General features: G+C 41.2%; 1 protein-coding gene across 1 annotated transcript in view; it reads right to left on the bottom strand.

Moving 5' to 3' along the window:
• SLIT3 (slit guidance ligand 3) overlaps positions 1 to 21,687 on the bottom strand; it is a 612,784-nt gene that overhangs the window by 22,309 nt on the left and 568,788 nt on the right. The window contains 2 exon segments of the mRNA XM_042452193.1: positions 11,845 to 11,975; positions 13,660 to 13,900. Of these exon segments, the coding sequence (XP_042308127.1) occupies positions 11,845 to 11,975; positions 13,660 to 13,900 (372 nt within the window).

The following is a 21,687-nucleotide window of genomic DNA, read 5'->3' as shown; positions in this document are numbered from 1 at the left end:
TGTTGGACTTTTCAGTCCCAAAGGTCTCGAGGCAAGTTATTCAAATCACTCTTTTGGTCTATATGGACCTGCCCATATGCTTCAGTGGAATTTCTTGGGGATCATCTTAGGATATGGCCGGATGCTACTTCCTTAAATTTGCAAAAAATACCTTTTGGACTGAAATTCACAGAATCCACCACCAGTACGGCTGTTGAGGGATTATGGGACACACACATGCATACACACACAGAGAGAGACTCCAATGTTTTCAAACACTGTTGCTTTCCAATGGAGGGATTTCTCAGTGATGGTCCTCAAATGATGGCATGTTCATCAGGCACATTCTTTATTATCTTTTGGACAAAAGGTAAAATCGGGTCTCTTGTGCCCTTGTAGAATTGATCATGGTATCTTATTGGATTTGTGGGATGGGAATAGGAGATACTATTCTACAGTGGTTCCATTCCTATCCAGAGGGGCGGTTTCAGAGAGCAGCATTGGGGGATTCCTGTTCAGCCCCCTTGCTATTAAGCTGTGGGGTGCCACAGAGTTCCATCTGTTCAGTATCTACATGAAATTGCTGGGGGAGGTCATAAGGGGCACTCAGCTCTATTTCTCCCAGGGCTGTGCAGGGGCCAGACCAGTGCCTAGATGCAGTAGCAGCCTGGATAAGGGCCAATAAATAGAAGCTGAATCCAGGTGAGATGGTCTGTAGATTGGCGGTTCTCGCATCTGGGAACTGTATGAACAACTTGTGGATTGCACTCCCCCTGAAGGAACAGGTTTGTAAGTTTGTGCTCCTAGATCCATCCTTGTCACTGGTGGCTTAGTGCCAGCTTCAGTTGGTGAGTCAACTGTGATCTTTTCTGGAAAGAGCCACAGTAATCCATGCACTGGTAACCTCCCAGTTAGACTACTGCAATGTGCTCTATTTGGGGCTGCCCTTGAAGAAGACTCAGAAGATGCGAGAGAGGAGAGGGCCATCTCAACTGTGGCACCCAGCAGTGGAATGCTCTCCCCCTGTAGGCCCAACTGATACCTAGAGTCATGACATTTAGGTGCCAAGTTAAAACTTGGATGTTCATCAAAGCTTTGGGCCTCATTAACCCACCTCCAATATGGTATCCAGTTTTATTTTATTTTATTTTTTTAAAAAAGAAACCTTTTAAATCTCTTTTAAAACTTGTTTCTGCTGTTTAATATATTTTAGTTTATTTTATTATTTTATTGTTTTGAATTGTGTAACTTGTTTTAATGCATTTTGTAAGCTGTCCTGAGATCTTTGCTATAAGGTAGCAACCACACTTTCAAGGAAATAGCAAATGGAGCCATCAGTTGGCTGAAATGTATTCCTTTGGTTGTGGATATTTTCCTAAAAGATGTAGGCTCTAAAGTCCAACTTTAAGTTGTTTAGCATTCCACCAATGGTACAAAACAAGAATATCTATTAGAAAAAATAATCAATAAAAAATTATGTCTTGCAAATGTCAGTTATAATCACAATTGTTATGCTAACTTAAATTCTTTCAATGCAGAAAATCAATGGAATGCTTAAAAAGCTAGTCTTCAAACACAAATATTTAACAGTCATTTAAAATGAAGCAATAAAAGACCCCAAAGCATTATATATAGAAAAATGTCAACACGGCCAGCACCTTTTGGAAATGGCGGTAATAAAATAGCTGCATGTTCTAAACGTTTCACTTTTCAAGTTTCCATCAACCATCCTGTAGCCATAGCAAGATTTTGCAGATAGAACAGTCCTGATTTGATTGAAGTGCTTTCTTGCATTAATGCCCTCTTTCAGAGTTAGTGATAAATAACAATAAACTTTATATAATATCTGCAGAAGATATTTACTGACTTCTTGCTGACATTATGTGGAGTGCCCAGGAAAACATTAATGCAAACTTTGACCTTTCTTCTACAAGACTTAAGGCTAAAGCAAATCCCAAAAGAGTCTCAGATATTTTCAAATAGTTTCCATATAGTTTCTGAGCAAGAATAAATGAGCTCAATTCTGAGACAGTTTCTTTCTATTCCAGACATTTTGCAAACCAACTACCCTCCATTTAAAAACCAGACTGCACCAAACACTATCATTTCTTTCTCATTTTGCACCACTGTATATTATTATCTCAGAGAAATCACACAGGTCAAACTGCAAGCTACATGGGGACCTTTGTTATAAAACAGAGCAAAGAATACAAACATAAGAAGACAACTCAAACTGCATCAGACTAACAATCCGTCTTGTCCAGCATCCTGTTTTTCCACATGGGCCAACCAAACTTGGTTCTTAAGAAAAATAGAGAACTTAATCTGGGCTAAGTGTTGCTAGCTATCTCTTATTATAAGGGATGTCCCTTATTTGAGCTCCCCCTCTTTTGAAAGAGTAAACAAGATGCAAAATAATCCTGCATTAAGGGGTATGGGCATTTCATAAAGACAGGAGTGTGTCATATAATTTATGAATGTGGACAACATGTTTAATTTTGCAGAGAAATGCATGACTAGGTTAACTGAAATCAATACTTTCAACTGGTATTTAGGTAGAACACAAACTTGTTAGTAGCTATGTCCTGATTGTCAATCTTGTGTGTCAGGGCTGTCCCTCACTTAAAATTTGGAAACCTGGCAATGCTATCTGGAATACAAAAATAGTTTCTTCCTATTCAGGCTTGGCAAAGGATAATTTCAGAGAGGTATAGGTGGATTGTGGTTGTGACTGGTGTTATTTCCCCATCATCATCCTCTTCATCATCACCATCATGTACTTAAGTAGACAAACAACTTTCATCCTTATTCTTTAATATTTTTGCTGAATTACTGTATATTGCATAATGTTATTCAGAGTAAATATTAAAGAGGAAAGATCTTTCATGGAGTGGCGCATTTGAGGAAGTAGACCAAGAAGATTTCCACACCAGTGCTTACACCAGAAATACATCAGGGAAGAACATGTGTGTGAAAGCCTGATGTGCTTCCTAAATGTCAGGGAATCATCCCCTCACCTCTAGCATTCCTGACTCATTCAGGGAGCAGTCATTTCCCATGAATGCAAAGTTTCCGTTAATGGGAAATGACTGCTCCCTAAACAACTCAGGGATGCTGGAGGCAAGGGGACAATTCCCTGACGTTTAGGAAATGTGCCAGGATTTCAGATACACATGCTTCCTAAATGTTTTACCAGTGCTTATCCCATGGTAAGTGCTGGTATGAAATCTTCTAAGTCATGATCCCATAGTGAGACAAAACTATAGGGCAAACTGTTTGTATGCTATACAGATTTAGCAGTATTGGGAGGGGGATGTCATAAAAATAATATATCTTTCTGTTTACCATTTCTAAAAGTAAACCGGGCACGGGAGGCTTGGCTTAGCCTGGGAGCATGAGGATGCCTGTAGTGGCTGCCCTCTGCTCCCTTAGCCGCCATAGAGGGTTGGGGGGAGGTTAGGGATACGGGGGATGCCTGGGCCGGGGATGACATCTTGGAGGGCGGAGCTCCCATTGAGGTTGTGTGGGCCAGGGGGAGGTATGGCGGTGGGAGAAGGGGCTTGCGTTCCAGGGGAAGGCGGGATCGATGCGTTATATCTATCTCACCTTCCTGCCCCTCTCCCATCCTGAAGGACCTGAGGGTCACTCCAACCGTGCCACAAACCCTGTCGCTGCTCCTGTGCAATGCCAGGTCGATCAATAACAAGACCCACATCCTCCAGGACCTACTGGAGGACTCGAAGTGTGACCTGGCTTGCATTACCGAGACCTGGCTGGGGCCTGAAGGGGATGCTGTGTGGGCTCAGGCCCTGCCCGCTGGGTACTCGGTGAAGGACCAGCGCAGGTTAGGGGGGGGGGGGGGTGTGTGGCCTTGGTACATAGGAACACCGTATCCCTCACCAGGAACCACATCCGACAGACTACCTATATTGAGTGTATTTACCTGACCCTAAAGGCTAGGGACAGTCTAGGGATTCTGTTAGTGTATCGGCCACCCCGTGCATTAGCGGACTCCCTTAATGAGCTGACCCAGCTGGTCGCTGAGCTGATGTTGGAGACGCCCAGGCTTCTTGTCCTGGGTGACTTCACATCTCCCTCACGGCCAGCTATGTTCCATCCGGTGCGGCTCGGGAATTCAGGATACATGGCGGCCATGGGCCTGTCCCAGCTGATACAGGGTCCCACGCATTGTGCGGGGTAACACTCTCGATATGGTCTTCTGCTCGGATGCGGGAAAATCCGTGGGTGGAAATAGCCAATATTTCCCCCTTGTCCTGGACGGATCATTTCCTGGTAGAGGCGAAAATCAAGGCTTCTACCAGATCCCCCCCGGGGGTGGTGGACCTGTTAGGATGGTCCACCCTCGAAGCTGATGGACCTGAGGGTTCCAAGAGCTTAGAGGGGCTTGCGGTTGGAAATGACGGCGACTCTGTTGATGCCCTCACCGTATCTGGAATACCGGTCTTTCTGGGGCTATACACAGGATCGCTCCCAAGCGCCTTCTCAGGCCCGCTTCCAAACGTAGCCCTGGTACATGGAAGATCTCCGGGCGAGGAGGAAGCGGGGTCTGCGACGGATAGAGTACCGTTGGCGGAAACACCTTTGCTTACACGACAAGGCTCTCCTAGACCAACTGTTAGAGGACTACGGAGAGGCAATACGAGCAACAAAAACTCGTTCTATGGTCTCGTATTGCGTCCGCTGAGTCGTGTCCGGCAGAGTTGTTCAGGGTGGTCGGGAGCTAACTCAGCTCCCTCCCGCTCTGAACCAGTCCTGAACCTTCTAAGGCCTGCTGTGACTTGTTTAACGACTTTTTTGCGGATAAAACCTCTCGTTAAGCGAAGGTCTGACGCTGACATTACTGCAGAACCTGGGTGAAGTGTCCAGAGCCTCCTTGGACTATGTTAAACTGGATCAGTTTGGTTTGTGAGTACCGAGGATGTGGACAAGATCCTCAGAGTGTTCGGAAAACGACCTGCTCTCTTGATCCCTGTCCCTCGTGGTTAGCGGCCCAGGGGGGACCGGCGGTAACGTCACTGTTACGCCGGATAATTAATACTCTTTGAGGGATGGGCAATTTCCATCGGATCTCAAATTGGCCATTGTAAAACCGATCCTAAAAAAGCCCTCCTCGACCCCCTGGTTCATAATAATTCGGCCAGTCTCGCTGCTACCATTTTTGGGAAAGGTGATCGAGAGAGCGGTTGCGATCCAGCTTCAGCGGTCTTGGATGAAACGGATTATCTGGACCCATTTCAAAACTGGCTTCCGGGCGGGTTACGGGGTTGAGACGGCCATGGTCGCCTTGGTCGATGATCTCCGTCTGAGCGTCGACAGGGGAAGCGTGTCCCTCTGGTGCTCTTGGACATCTCAGCGGCTTTCGATACCATAGACCATGGTATCCTTCGGGGCGCCTGGTAGGGTGGGGATCGGGGGCACTGCGCTCCATGGTTCCGTTCCTACCCTCTGGGAGGTCCCAGATGGTGCAGTCTGGAGACGTGTGCTCCGACGGAGGGCCCCTTAAACTGGGGTCCCTCAAGGGCCATTCTGTCTCCCATGCTATTTAACATTTACATGAAACCGCTGGGAGGATCATCCGGAACATGGGCGCGGGGGTTATCAGTACGCTGATGAACACCCAATCATTTTCTCTATGTCTCCGACTGATGCACGTGACTGGGGATGGCGTCTCTCCTCTCGTGGCCTGTCTGGGTCAGTAATGGGCTGGATGAGGGAAAACCGACTCAAATTGAATCCAGAGGAACGGAGGTACTAGTGATAGGTTCTCCTGGTCCAGGAATGGCGGTGGTTCCACCTGTCCTGAACGGGGTCACGCTCCCTGTGAAGGACTCCGGCGCAGTCTGGGGTGCTTCTTGACTCGTCGCTTCACCTGACTGCTCAGTGAATGCGACAGTCAAGAGCACCTGTTATCAGCTTCGGCTGATCCGCCAGCTGCGCCCCTATCTGGCCCAGGGGACCTAGAAACTGTTGTACATGCTCTGGTAACTCGAGACTGGATTTCTGTAATGTACTCTACATGGGGCAACCCTTATACCAAACTCGAAGCTACAAATGGTGCAGAATATGGCGGCCCGGTGGTCACTGGTGCTCCCAGGACCAGCCATATAACACCGGTTCTTAGGGACCTCCATTGGCTGCCCATTCGCTTCCGAGCTCAATAAGGCGTTGGTTATTACCTATAAAGCCCTAAATGGCTTGGGTCCAGGATACCTAACGGACCGTCTCTCCCCGTACATTCCGCCTCGCACCCTCCGATCGTTCTAGGCAGCAAACTACTGAAGGTGCCTGGGGCCAGATTAGCCTCCACCTCGAGGAGGACTTTTTCCACAGCTGCCCCAGCCCTTTGGAATAAGCTGCCCACTGAGCTCCGCTCATCTACCACCCTGGCCCAATTTAGGAAGGATCTCAAAACCTTCCTATTCCAGCAGGCATTCCCCGAATAAATATCCTGTGGGCCTCCCTCCTCTTCCGTGGCCATGAGGTTGGGCTATAGGGGCTTTTTATCTGTTATTGTGTTTTATGGTTTTTTAACTTTTCTGTATTGTATGTATTTTAATCCTGTTGTTAGCCGCCCTGATCCCTGGAAGGGCGGGATAAAAATAAAAATTTTATTATTTATTATTATTTGGTTTCATGCATTCTTTCCTTAGAAGCTGTTCTAAAGCCACTGGGAGGGAAAGTTCCCTGAAGAAAATCTAATTCTGTTACTAGGTACTTAAATGACTTAGGGCCCAAGACATCAATCTGCATAAAATTTGTATATAGTATCATCTATGTGTCATCTATCATGCACAACTATTAGGATACATTTAAATTTTACAGAAAACAAAGTCAGTCAATGTTCTTTACCTCAGATAACACTAAATCAGTAATCCCTCAACTGCAATTAATTTGCAGTGTTGTGAAAATCATTGGCATCATCATCATCAAAGCTTTCTTTTTCTCAACAACATTTATATCTTCTATATTATGTCTTAACTGTTTATCAGTTTGACTCTTAAAGTCCTGTGGGATTTTTATGCCTCACTTTTTGGTACCTTTTTAACCTTTATGTTGCCACCATCATATTTTTACATAGATTCCAAGGTATCATTTCAGCCACTTTATCATGATGTTCTTTATATTCGGTCTTCATGATAATGCTGCATAAACTGATAATATGGTCAACAGATTAATCTTTTTCTTGTACGTACATGATATCTATTATCCATAGTTATTTTTTCAATATTTTTCTTGATGCTATTTGTGTGAAGTACATGTTCTTGGACAGCAAATATAAGGTCTTCAGTTTCTTTTTCAGTATCTTTTTATGAAGTAATTTTTAGGTGTTCCCCTTCTCAACTATTCCTTCTGTGTTTTTAATGTACTGTTCATGCAGCAGCTTGTTTTGCTAGGCTTTAAGGCAATTTTTCATGATTTTTTTCCTCTAAACATGCCTTTTGTTCCTTCAATGTTTAATGTATTTAGGGTTGCCATAATTCTCTACTATAAACCGGGACAAAATGTAGGACAATTGTAGGACAAAATTTAGCCCCAAATATAGGACATTTATAAATGTCCTACATTTTGGGCTAAATTTTACCCTACAATTGTCCTACATTTTTGTCTAAATTTTGTCCTATATTTTGTCCCGATTTATAATAGAGAATTATGTAGCACTTTAACTATGTTACGATGTAAGGAATCCTGGACTGAAACACTCTGTCCCTACTTTCTAGGCAGCAGCCACTTGAATCTATGGAGGTCTGCTCCCCTGTTGCTCAGGAAGCAGAGGGTTGACATTCCCACCCTTCCCATGAGAAAACTCTGTCATGATAGACAAAAACAGGAACTCTGTTGCAGTTCCTATTCATGCCAGAGAGTGCTTGTGTGAGAAGGGTGAGTAGGAATGGCAGGCAGCTGTTTCCTGAGCAACAGGGAAATGGATGGATGTCAATCGCAGCAGCTGTTTCCTGAGCAACAGGGAAATGGATGGATGTCAATCGCAGCAGCTGCTTCTTGATAAGTGCAGACTAGGTGACTTTCATCATCCCTACATAGCCCCTAAATGAGGAGCTACTTAGGAATCGTGAATACATAACAGTCATGAGTGTGTAACTCCAGGTTATGTATTATTATTCTGGACATTCTCTCTATATACATCTATCAACATTTATTTCTTTGCTTTCTTTTTATGAACTTTTATGTACATTTAGTGAACTTTTCTTCAACAGTTTGCTTTACTGATGGATATCAGTATTATGTGATAGATATAGCTGATAAATATAACTTTGAAGTTGTAAAATGTGGTTTGCTCTTATACTTTTATGGTTTTTTCTATTTAGTGCATCTAGTTCTGTTTGAATTCACTCAGCAATTTCAGGACTGTATTGAATAAATTGTATGGTCCAGGAATTAGTGGCTTGAATTATGTTTCTACTATTTTTTAATTTTTGGATTTTGCATACACTCTTTGTATACTTGGTACTAGTGATTTCTTTCACTTTCTTTTGTTGGATATCCGCCACTTGAAATATTCCCAAATACTTGTAGTTTCCATCATGTTTAAGGCTCTTAATGATAGTTTCATCAAAAATCTTTATTTGTTCTGATTCAACAATTTTATCCCTATTTATTCTTACAAGCACATTTATAATTTCCAAATTCCATTGAGCTGTCTTGCTTACAGTATTCAATAAGGTTTCAGTTTCTGATGGTGTCTTTCTATATCGTTTTAAATCATCCATATAGAATAAATGATTTATTTTTCTAGCTTGCTTTGATAGTTCATATTTCTGATTTGTATTCTTTAATATTACTGAAAGTGGTATCATTGCAATGACAAACAACAAAGGAGATAAAGAATGACCATGAAAAATTCCATGGTTAATATGGACTCTTTCGAGCTTTTCTCCATGTATTGCATGATTTCACTGGAGTTGATTTCTGGGATGCATTAGCTGCCATTAGATTTATTCTCAATTTCTTTGTGTTCCAGCAGCACAATCACAATGCACAGCCCAGGACTATTTAAATTAGTAACCAAGCAAATGTGACCATTTACAGAAAGGAAGCAGAAAGGAATCTGAATTTTCCCTGTTCTAAAACCTACTCATTAAGAGCAAAAGATCTCACCAACTTAGAAGCTCTCCCTCACCATTCTTTTTTTTTTTTTAAATTCTTTAGCTGCAGTTTTTCTCCCTTGACCCAATCTTTTCCTCTCGAGGTTGATGCTAATCCCCTTTCCATTATACTCCTTAAACTAATAAAAGATTAGAGTGACATTTCAGAAAGGGCATCACATTAAGCAGCAGCTTTCACCATCTCAACTGATCACACAGTGCAACACAGTGCCAGTGAGCAGCCCATTAATCTTATGGTAATGAGGTGTCATTCCGAATGGAGACCTCCTCCTTGATCAATATGAAGGGCACAGGAATAATGAGAACACTGATTCTTAGCACCATGGGTAACTTTGCCAGGAAGGAGAGGATCCATAAAATGCCGTGATATCAGAAACCACCCCCTGTCAGTACAGCATTCTGCTATCAACAATAGGGAACAGGCACCCACTCTGATCTGTCACCTCGCCTGTTGTCTGCAACTAATGAGCCTTCCCCTATGTTCTAATTAGTGGCATAAAGCTGCTGTAACAACTCTGCCTTTGCCATAACATGGAATCAATTAGGATTAGCTGCAAAAGAAAGAATCTGTTTTCATGGCTATCCCACCAGGCTATAATCACTGGTGAAAGTAACCAACATAAACCCTTAGGAAGGATAGACAGGCTAGCTGAGACCTAATGATTGCCCTTTCTGTTCCAGTAAAGAGCTGGCTGAAGCCAAAGCACTGCCTAATTAGTCAATATACCGCCAGCATAGAAAGCAGTCGACTGAGTTTGCTTCCACACTGCTGCATATGACACAGCCCCCTAAAAAGAACAAACAGCAGCTCCAAACGGAGCTAATTACCCATCCTGCCTTGTTTCCGGAGCATTAAAAAAATTCACATGAAGAACTGTAGACTCTGGAAGCAGTTTCCTGTTTCTCCATACATAAAAATGGGTCCTTTTAAGTTTACTATGCAGGATGCTAGGATCCCTTTTAGAAAGAAGATGCTATCTGAAGTTCCTCTGGAACTTCAGACATGACCATAACTAGAGACAGGATGCTGAGAAACAGAAGCAGAAGCCAATAAAAATATCATTTCACTCAGTAGAGGGAGCTTGCTCACTTTCAGAATATCTCCATGCTCTGGATCCTTCTAGATGAATCTTATATTGTGCAAGGGCCCTTCTTCATTTACAAACTTTTCTTTGCAACCTTCTTGTGTTTTCCTAGTTTTTCATTAATTATGTATCCCCCCCATGCACACCCCAAAAAGTTTACCAAGGAAGGAAAGGCATACATATGCAGGGGTACCAATGCTGACTATAACACAACTTCAAAGTTCATGTTGTGGTAGTATCTGGATTAGGCTAATCAAAGAGGCACAAAGTTTATTGAATTGATTTTCAAAATTCATACTTTTTCATAAAGCAAAGATGGTAAAAATGCAAGCAGGAGAAGGAAAGTATTGCTGTTAAAGTCTACAGAGTGCTTTGAGGTGGTACAGAGGACAGGTTTGTGTAGACTATAAAAGCAGGCCATGCTGCCAGTGACAATGAGCAGAGTGGGAACAAAGGCAATAAAAGAAAGACAGCCTCTGTTTAAAAATCTCCAAAGAAGGAAACCACACCAGTCACCAAAGCGGTATATTGAACAGCTGCTACTGTCAGCTCTGTGCCCTACTCTTTAGAGCAGCAGAAAACAAGCTTGCTCCATCCTCAATATGCCATCCCTTCAAATATTTAAACATGACTATCATGTCACTTCTTAACCTTCTCTTCCCCTGACTAACATACCCAGCTCCCTAAGCTACTCCTCATAGGGAAAAGTTTCCTGACCTTTCACTATTATGGCTGAGTTCCTCTGGACATGCTCCAGATGCTTTTCAACATCCTTTTAAATTGTGATGCCCAGGACTGGATGCAGTATTCTAGGTGAGTTCAGACCAAAACAGAATAGAGTGGTACAGTAAAGGGCCCTAAAGGGGTAATTTGATGCCACACCTTTGAATGCTACATCAGGGCTGTGGCAACCACACGCCACGGCCCTAGTCCAGCATTTTTCCAGCCCCTAAAGAAGTGGCAAAATCCTAATCCTTTCTGGTGCAGTGGTGACTCTTCTTCACTCCTGTGCCTTACAGTGTCTGAGTGCTACAATGCTGCCCGCTATCTGGTCGGGCTGGCTGAGTGACACCGGCTTGGGCCCGGTGTTGCGGCATCATCTAAACACCACAGCCCCACACCAGCATTTACTGCCGGTTTGTTTTGGCCCTTACTTTCCAGAATCTAGACCAGGGGTTCTCAACCTGTGCTTTGGTAAGGAATAAGAAAGTAGCTTGCCTAAGATTTGAAATTGTGTATGCTTTAACTCTGCCTTGGTAATGCTTGCTGGTTAGTTCTGGCAACAAATGTCTAAAGTATTCTGAAAAAAGATTTTCTGAATTTTACTAGTGAAGCCTGGATTACTGAAATCAAGGTTTCCTATACATGACATACACACACTTGCACATTTTTGCAGTCATGGAACAAAGACCTGCAAAACTATTGAGGCTTTTTTAAAAAGTGAATATCAAGATGGGGGAAAAAACACCTCTCTTTCTTCCCCACTACATCTTTCTTCAAAATCTGGTGAAAATGAAAATTAAAAAAAAAAAAACTTTGAAAACATCTATATTGGTTATCTACATCATATGTAATAAATGAACAAAAAGAGACAACCTTGCTTTAAAGAGCTTTCCTCCGTTTGTTGGTAGACTCACCTGTATATAGTTGTGGGTGGAGAATTCAGAGTGTCATAGATAAGCCTGACATGACCTTGGTACAACTCTAAAGCCAGAGGATCATTGTCCCCTTTGTATAATAAGATGCCATTGTCTTTATCCGTTGCTACCTGTGAACGGCAAAGTGAAGAAGATGAATGGTGACAGAAAAGTAGAAGGAGGGGCATACATAATATATTCCTGTACCTGTACAATGAGACTATTATTTGATGTATAGATTTTTTTAAAAATAAGTGGATAATGCGACAATGTCACTGCACTCAGCTATTCAGTGAGGAAAATGGCTCATTTATGCAAGCACTCCTATTTTACACATGGCACCTATCGACCACCCAACAGGCATGTCTAAGAGAAATGGGCATTAGGAACCAGTTCAAAGTGAATGTGACTATTCTGTACACAGAGGTCAGTCAGAATAGATGCTTACTTGCAGTTAAACTAAGTGTACACAGGTTTACATGATGGGAAAAATTGAAATGGGACATTACTGCTCATCATAAACAACCTCTGGGCCAGTTTCATGACAAGGAAGTTTGTGAATGCAGGGGGCTTGAAACACCCATCATAACTGGTAGTTGCTGCTGAGCACTCACCTGGAAATATGGAATCCGCGTTTTACCATTTTCTGCCAAACTTTTTAATTAAAAGCCATGCCAACAGGCAATTCTAATTAATAATATTCTTATTTCCTTATTGTAGAACTGTTTCATGATCACCCAAAATAGCTCTGATAGACAGGAATGAGACTGGAGGAAGGTTTATTCACTGCCACATTGGGATGGCAGAGGAAAATGAAAGAATTAGTCAATTCCATACACACATTTTTAAGGAACTGCATTATAGCTACCATCCCTGAAGCTTTATGTACACAACTTTATGTGCATAAATCCCTGAGCTGTGGTAGGCTCACCTTGGGGTTGCGATAAGTTAGAAATGACCTGAAGGTACACAACAACAACAACTGAAACAGTATTTAGGTAAGTTGAAAGTGATTTATTTATATACTGGTAAGTTCTTTTCATTACATTAGCTTACAGTTGTAAACCGCTTAGACACTGCTTAGGCGGTATGAAGTGGTATATAAATGAAGCTTGTTTGTTTCATTAAGAACCATCGTTTAACCCTGTTTTAAGAACTGCTTAGTTAAAATTCATTTTTTACTTGAATGGCAATTAACTACCAGATGGAGAAGCAACATTTTAACTGCAAAATAAGCTTTAAGAACACCATCTGTGTGAAATCCATGTAGTAAACAAGTCTGGCTTTCATGTTAACATCCAAAAATACTTTTGTCATGAACTTGTTTTCAAAACCAAGCCCAAAATGTGGCCTCTGCAACTGACTGTGCCTGGGCTCATAGTTCAAATGACACATTTTGCTTCTACACAGATGCTGAACTGTAAAAAAATTAGAGGGGCAATAAGAGTTTAAACAGAAAAGGGGGTAGACCCAAATGGTTTCTCTGCCTTTTTGTGTTTCAGAATACTGTGTGAAGAGTCCTGCATCTTTCCCACTGAGAGATGTGTATGTATCATCAAGAGCTTGTGAAAGAAAGCAGCTTAATTCAATCAACAGCTAAAGAGGCCAGGTGCTCCTTTTGGGAATGGCTGGAATGGGGATTGTTCACCACAGGCAGACTGCTTATACTGGCATCTTGGTAGAGAATGTAATATGTGCACTCTGGCCTTCGCTTGAGATATTGCAATAACATTTGGCAGGTCATATGGGTTAGAAGACCACAGAGAGTTAGAATGGGATTGACTAGAAGCTTGTAATCATATCTGGGTGACTTACTTGAAGAGAGATGTTTGCTTGAGGGAGGATTTTGGCTAGCGGAAGCTCTACATAGGAATCCTTCCCAACGAAATTGACAGTAATGAGTTTCTCACACTTCAGGCCAGCAAAGCCAGCCAGGCAACGACAGACTGGTTCCTGGTGTACTACAATGCACTGAGCTCCATTTTGGCACTCATAGTAGTCACAAGGGCTGGTCTGGAGCAGAACCATCGGTGGAGGATTTTCACAGAAGAGTCCACTTTAAAGACAGGAAAAAGAAAATGTTATTCTACACGTACCAACACTAAATAGGCATTGTAGTGATATGAAGCTCAAGTCTAACTGCTGTAATCCCCAGCTAATTCAAGATGTGTACAGAGAGTGACAACTACTAGGGCAAATGCAAAGTAAAATTGTGAGATCTCTTCTTATTTCTTTGAAGTAATCCTATGAGCCTATACATACAATACATACATCATACACATGAGAGAAAATACATCATAATGGGTATCATACAACCATTAGCATGGTGAGGAAACCCTCTTGTATTTCTTCATATACAGAGACTCATCTCTGGAAAAATGACAAGAATAGTCCATGCCTTATATGCAAATGCACTTACAAGTGCACTTCATAAAGCTGCACAAGTAGGGAGCATAACATATTAATCTGCCTCTATGACTGAAACCTTCAGGTGCATATTTGAAACATAAAACAACTGAAAGAAGCACCACATACATATGATCCTTCAGTTTCTTATCAAAATGTAATCCTGCCTACAGCCACAGAGGATGGAAGTAGAGAGAAGCTGGTTCACACTGTGAGACAGACAATATGAATTTTCATCAGCCGTAATTCTCTTGTGGATTGACTTACACTCTCTCATCAACAAGCAAACATGGCATGAAGTCAAAATGCATTACCATCATTCAACACTCTTTACCCTTTCCATTGAACCATCATCTCCTCAGGTATAAAATGCATTTCAACAGTTTTCTAAAAGCATTACTCCACATTTTCTTCCACACCACAATGGCTTGCCAATGCTACACAGAGCTATGCCCTCTGTTTGCAGGAAGAATGCCTACTTTAAGTGCTCTTAATAGCAATCCAAAACATGGGGCATTCAATACTAACTGGAGCCTGTTGCTGCTCATTTCTGTGATGCTATAGAAATAATAATAATAATAATAATAATAATAACAACTTTTATTTAGTTATTTTGCTTTCTTTTTTTCTTTTCCTGCAGTTGGATTTCTCAAGAGGGAAACAATTACAAGGGTTTAAAACAAAAAAATGAAAGTATATACAAAGGGAGAAAAAAATGACATGAGGTGCCAACATGGAAACTACTGATAAACACTAGACATAAAATGCCTGCCTAAAGAGAAAGATCTAATCAGCCTGTTCAAAAAGACAAACTTCTACACCTCAGGGATACAGAACTGGGAGGCTGTTTCCAGATCTATGTGCCATCACTGAAAGATTTGGCAGTGGCTACTAGCCTAACAGATAACCACAAACACAAGAAGGTTCTTTCCCCCGGGTTTGGATTTTAGCAGCCAGCAAGGGTTGTACATCTGGATTTTTTCATTTGTAGCTAGCCAACATTTTAACAGATGTCTGAGTAAGATATGTTTCTTGTTAGTTAATACAGAATTCTGTGTGCCATAATTTTATTGCACTTAAAAGAACTAAAGGTTTAATCAACTTATTCCATTTATTTTTACATATCTACAGTTATACACTCTATCATTATTATATTATACAAAATATAATGAAGAGTTTGAAATACTACATTGAAAATTTAATAATGTTAAACATTAAATCAGGGAAATAATTTATCACCACAGCACTAATAATAACATTTAATTAGTTATATAAAGTGGTCATGTGGGGCTAGACCATGGGATGTACAGAAAATAGCATGGAGGTTGTCACACTTGATTCTAGGGTTACATTCTGTTATAAGTAGCTTCAAAAAGAGCTCATAATATAAACTGTGTACCAGTACTATTTATTTATTATAGGAAAATAGACTTCAGGGACCATTTTCTTCTGAACCACAGTTGACCGTTGTATCCTCTGGGGTTTGGTTCCAGGACCTCTTGTGGATACCAAAATCTGTGGATGCTCAAGTCCCATTGTGCCCTTTATATAAAATAGCTAGATCAAAGTTTGCTTTTTGGTGCATATATATATATATATATATGAATGAATATTTTCAAGCCGTGGATGGTTGAATTCACGGGAGAAAAATCCATGGATATGGAAGGCCGACTGTAATACCTTCTGTCAACAAGTGCTTAGTTGAGGGATAACTTCATTTTTTGCCCTTTTTATTTTTTTCTTTAAAAGAACAGCTAAAATGATTAACTTTGGCGCGTTACAGATTACCTAAAAGCGGCGGTCTGCCGCCGGTGCCGGTTGCTGCGTCCGGGAACCGCAGCAGCCAAACCACGCGATTCCCAGGTGCAGCCAAAAAGAAGCGCTGAAATGGCGCTTCTTTTTGAACCCCAGAAGTGGCACCACGAGGCACTAGTCACGCACTCACGGCATCACTTCTGCCGCGTGGCGTCTGGATGCTATACGTCCATGGCATCAAAATGGCAGCCCCCGTGTGGATGGGCACCACCATTTTGTACGGACTCAGTCCATACTAGGGTTGAGGGGCGTCAGGAAGTGACGCCCCTTCGTAACCCTAATAGGCCCCTTCCTAACCCTAATATGCACTTTAGGCACGTGTGTAACGCACCAAAGTTTCGGCATTTTGCAGAAAAAATGGCTCCTTTCCTGATTTTTATGCCATCTTCTCCCAACCTGGAATTTTCTCCAATGGACTAAAGGTAAAGGTAGTCCCTTGACATGAATGTCTAGTCGTAACCGACTGTAGTGGTGGTGCTCATCTCTGTTACTAAGCATTGTCTGAAGAATGCTTTGATGGTCATGTGGCCAGCATGACTGCACCAAACGTTACCTTCCCACCGAAGTGGTACCTATTTATCTACTTGCATTTGCATGCTTTCGAACTGCTAGGTTGCCAGAAGCTGGAACTAGTGACAGGAGCTCACCGCATTATGCAGTACTTGGGCCTCGAACTGCCAACCTTCTGATCTCCTCATCATCAGAATTGGTCTCTTAACCACTAAGCCACTGCACCCCTTCCCAATGGACTACAAAGCTCATAATACAATTGTTGCATGGACATTGTGGATTTCAACATGTCTCAAAATGGCCAGACTGCCCTTAATGATGGAACCTCATCTTTACAACCAGTTAAATTAAGTTCTCTCACTGAGCTGTATTTCTCCACTTTTTGCTACCTCTGCCCACTTTCATTATCATGACTGAGTGCTTTCTTAATTAAAGTTAATATGGAATGCTGGTAAATCAGCAGCTTTCCAAATATTGTTAAACTGAAACTTCTAATATGCCTCATCACTCTGGTAAGCGTTGCTGGGAGATGTAGTCCAATCAGATCTAAAGGGTCACATGTTCCCCATCCCTGTTTTAAAAGGTAGTAAGCTAAAAAATCTGGATATTGTGCAGCAATCCATTGCTATAAAAATCATTTAGTGGGTGGAGAATGTTTCTATAAGTGTAGGAAGATCTCCCCCCCCCCCACACACACACACACTCCTGAAAAAAGTGCATGCTCTCCTGTAGGGTCGCCTGTAGCTTTAATGGTTCTGTTGAAGAGGGAATTTCAGCAGGAGTTCCTTATTAACTGGTAGCATAATAAGTAGTCCTTGCTGAAGTTTCCTCTTCTACACAAGTACAGGAACCCTTGTCAGTTTTCAGTCTAGCAACTCTATGGGCTCCCCATACCCTAGCAAGAAACATGGTCTGTAAAATTCATTGGTAAAGCACATGCTTTACTCATTTAATTCAACTGAACATATTTTTTGAAAGAGGCATAAGGATTAGAAAGGATGGATTTAACTTCACAGAGCATTCACTAATTCTCCTTATAGTAACATAGGTATTCCTATGTTACTGAATCTGCCAAAAGAAGAGTCAACCAGTCTTAACAAATTCCAGTTGTTTAAAATTAATTAACTCAATGGCGACTAAACTTGGTATTAATTAGTACATTCTGCACCAGAGACCAGAACTGTTCTGTATTTTGGATATTTTTTTTCTGATTTTGGAATGCCTGCATTTTCATGCACATGAGATATAATGAAGATGGAGAGACACTTAGGATCTGTGAAATGGCAGAAGGTGTGGATTCCCACCATTACACAGATCTTCACATTTCTCTCCAGCCTTGCAAATACAGTACAGGTATGTACTATGCTACCTTAGTTGCAGCTGAAAAAGCTTTGAGTTTTGTAGTACTTTGGATTTTGGAATTCTGGATAAAGGATACTCACTCTGCCTCCAACCACCTAATCCTAAACAGATTAGCTCAAAATTAAGTTTGTCTTATCTTGAATTAAATGGTTGTGGCTACTCCCAAGCAAGTACCTGGGACTGTGGTATCCACTGGGGTTTGGTTCCAAGACTCTCTCCCCCCCCCCCCAATAGATACCAAGATATGTGGATGCTCAAGCCCCATTACATACAATAACATAGTAAAGTGGTGTCCCTTATATAAAATGGCAAAATCAATGTTTGCCTTTTAGAATGTATGTATTTTTTTGAATATTTTCAAGCTGTAGGTGGTTGAAACCTTAGGTAAAGAATCTGTGGATACAGAAGGCCAATTGTATGTTAGGGAAATGGTAGCTCAAAGAAAGTGCCCTACAACATAAACAAGGGGCCTTACTGCAAAGTTTCCAGTGACATCATACCAGTGTGAATACACTGGTAACATCCAGTTTCAAAATCTCTGAATGGTGGCTTCATTGATACAGCTTTTCAGTTGACTTGGAGTGTAGTGGAGTCTCCTTCCTTAGAGGTCTTTAATCAGAGGCTGGCTGGCCATATGTTGGGGATGCTTTGATTGAGAGTTCCTGCATGGCAGTGGGTTAGACTGGATGGCCCTTGTGGGACAGTGTCTATGATTCTATGATTAAATGTCACAAGTATTTCTCAGGGACACTTTCTATATATCCAACAAGAGGACTCTAACTTGGACATCTGGTTCCAACTTGAATGAAATGCCTGTGGCTACAGGCTTAGATTCTACAGTTCAGTATGATGCCTGTTTACTTAAATGATTGCTGCTGAGATTCCTTGCTGTAGAATATCACAGCAGGAGAACTTTTGAAAAAGCCATATAATAAAAGAATAAAACAGCACGCATTATACAAAGCTCAGGAGTTGTAATACATATTTCCTCTCCAGAGTAACATCTATCATGGAAACAGGTGAATTGCTAAAGGGAAAGTTTAACAAGACAGACTCTACTCACTAAGGGTTCATGAAGTCTAAAGGGAGTTCATACCAGTAAAATGAAATGAAATAACACCAGAGTCAATATTTGGGAGTGAGGGAGAGTGCATCATTTATTAGAAGAGTACCCAAACTACAAAATTACCCTAGACTTTCTATCTATAAGATGTGATTTAAAACTGTGCTTGCTACTGCTCTATGGGGCATTAATCCGGAACAACTGAACAGTGGTTTAAGCAAAAGGACAACAGTATCACTGCATGTACAGGCTTACAATGTAGCCTCTTCATTCATTTCTCTCCATTCTCCTTTAAGCTTGAAAGATAAGACTACGATAGGTTTTCACAATGAGACTTTCCAGATCAGAAGGAAGATGGGAAGCATAAATATAGTCATTTCTTTTCACTTCTAATCCTCAGCTTTGTTGAAACAATGAAGACAGGATCATTGGCAACAATGGGAGATAACTTTCCTCAGGATTATGGAAGGAGAGGAAAAGGTTAAATCCCAGCCCCCTCTGTGGCTGCTGCAATCCTGATTATTATCAGTTTTCCAGCTGATGCTATGTGCTTTAGGAGAAAAAAAAATCTACAGGATAATTTAATTAACTATTGAGATTAGTTTGGATTGTAGTTGCTCCAGCAGTGATGTCTGCTTCTCTCCATTCCTTAAGGACAGGAGAAATTATTTTGACACGATTGAGGTGCTCAGTTTTTAAATTAAAGATAGTTATAGATGCCACATTGTTGTCTTTTCCAGACTTGAAGTTCCACCAACAGTTTCCAGTAGTTGGTTTTTTGTGGGGTTTTTGGGCCATGTGGCCATGTTCTAGAAAAATTTCTTCCCGACGTTTCGCCAGCATCTGTGGCTGGCATCTTCAGCATCTGTGGCGAAACGCCAGGAAGAAAATTTTCTAGAACATGGCCACATAGCCCGAAAAACCCACAAAAAGCCATGGATGCCGGCCATGAAAGCCTTCGACTTCACAGTTTCTATCAGGCCTAAGGAAATTTATTGAAGTGTTCAGAGTGTTCAAAGCAATTTTCATCTGTCACTATAGTGTTGCCAGAATGAAAATTGGAGAGAGTCCCTGTAGCTTTAATGATTGTGTAGAAGAGATCTGCTTGCCAGACAACCAACTAACAAGCAAATCCTGTGGAAATTTCCTCTTCTACGTAACCATTAAAGCCACAGGAACCATCTCCAGTTTTTACTGTAGCAGTGCTAGTCATCAGTAAACAATAAAATTGTTAATTACTCCTCTGGGTAATAAGGATTGACACTCATTTAAATAGTGTATCTAGAAAAGACATTCTAGATATTTCTTTATCTGCACACTGCCTTTCCAGTAGATGTGTGCATTGTCCACAAGCCTAGTGAAACTGCCCAGAATGTCTTGCCAGATCATTCCATTCTTCCTTGGACTCAGCTAAATTCATTCTCATTAGCTTTAGTTTTATTACAACTGTCCTAACTTCCACTACCCCAAGGCCAGCACAAGTAATCAGTCTCTTTCATTGGTATTTAGAGTTTCAAATAACTGCACAGTTAATGCCCAAGGCACAAACAAGTATACTCTCTTGTAAATGCACTGGAATTGATTTTACATGCACACATATCACAGAACTCTGCTCTTTGGTTCTCACAGTGATTGCAATTGCTGTCTTAACCAAAAAAGATTACTCTTTTTTTTTAAAAAAATTCCAAATCCTCAGTAGATCCCTGCTTGAATCTGGCAATAAAATACAAAAGGTCACAATTGTGTAAAGCTTATTAAGTAGAAGGGTTTTGCTAGCAGGATTTTAATTTTAATTTGAAACTGCAGGGCTTAAAGAATAAAAAAATGCATCACAAAATTTTTTATTTATTTATGATATTTGTACCCCATCTTTCAGCCCTAAAGTCTCTCAGAGCAGCTTACAATTATTATTATTTTTAATTAGGTGGTTCCCTGCCCTCAGGCTTACAGTCTAAAAAAATTAATCCTCATTGTCCTTTTAGAATCTAAATGGAAGACAATATGATTTTTCCTATGTAGTGTTACACACAAACTTCTTCTAATATGTATCTCATTCTTTCCCCAAATATGGGGAATAATCAAGATCATCCCATGTTGTCTTCAAAATAATCATCATGTGAGCCAAGGTAACCTGAAAGATGGCGATTTGTCCAAGGACACCCAGTAAGCATTATGACTAACTGGGTATTTGAACCCATATGCTCCCATAAAGCACAAGGCATAGTTTTTGGTGGGTTTTTCAGGCTATGTGTCCATGTTCTAGAACACAAAAAACTATGGATGTCGGCTATGAAAGCCTTGGACTTCACATTGCATATGGTAGTTAGATAGGTGTGTGTATATATATATATAAGCTTATTTTGCATTTGTAATGCTGTGTCTGTGTTCTATATCTATTCTATAGATTAAATATGAAGTAGGCTGTTTGCTTTTGTTTCTAATAGTGTATACATGGAGATGATGTCACATTTCCCCTCTGCATTGTCAGCTGGAGAATAGCTATGGAAAATTCTCATTCTGATTAAGTTGCCTTGATGCTGGCCTCCATGGCAGGATGTACTAGGCATATGAGGAATAGTTGCAAATTTTATAATCCTTGAGAAAAAGTGTGTCTTGACACACTGAAGAACCTCATAAAAAAAACCCAAACAAACCCTGTCAACTGTTGTGAGATTTTCCTTTCCTGG

This window comes from Sceloporus undulatus, chromosome 2 (assembly GCF_019175285.1).
Source record: "Sceloporus undulatus isolate JIND9_A2432 ecotype Alabama chromosome 2, SceUnd_v1.1, whole genome shotgun sequence".
NCBI classification, from domain to species: Eukaryota; Metazoa; Chordata; class Lepidosauria; order Squamata; family Phrynosomatidae; genus Sceloporus; species Sceloporus undulatus.
The sequence above is the reverse complement of the archived record's forward strand: the minus strand, read 5'-3'. Positions and strand labels throughout refer to the sequence as shown.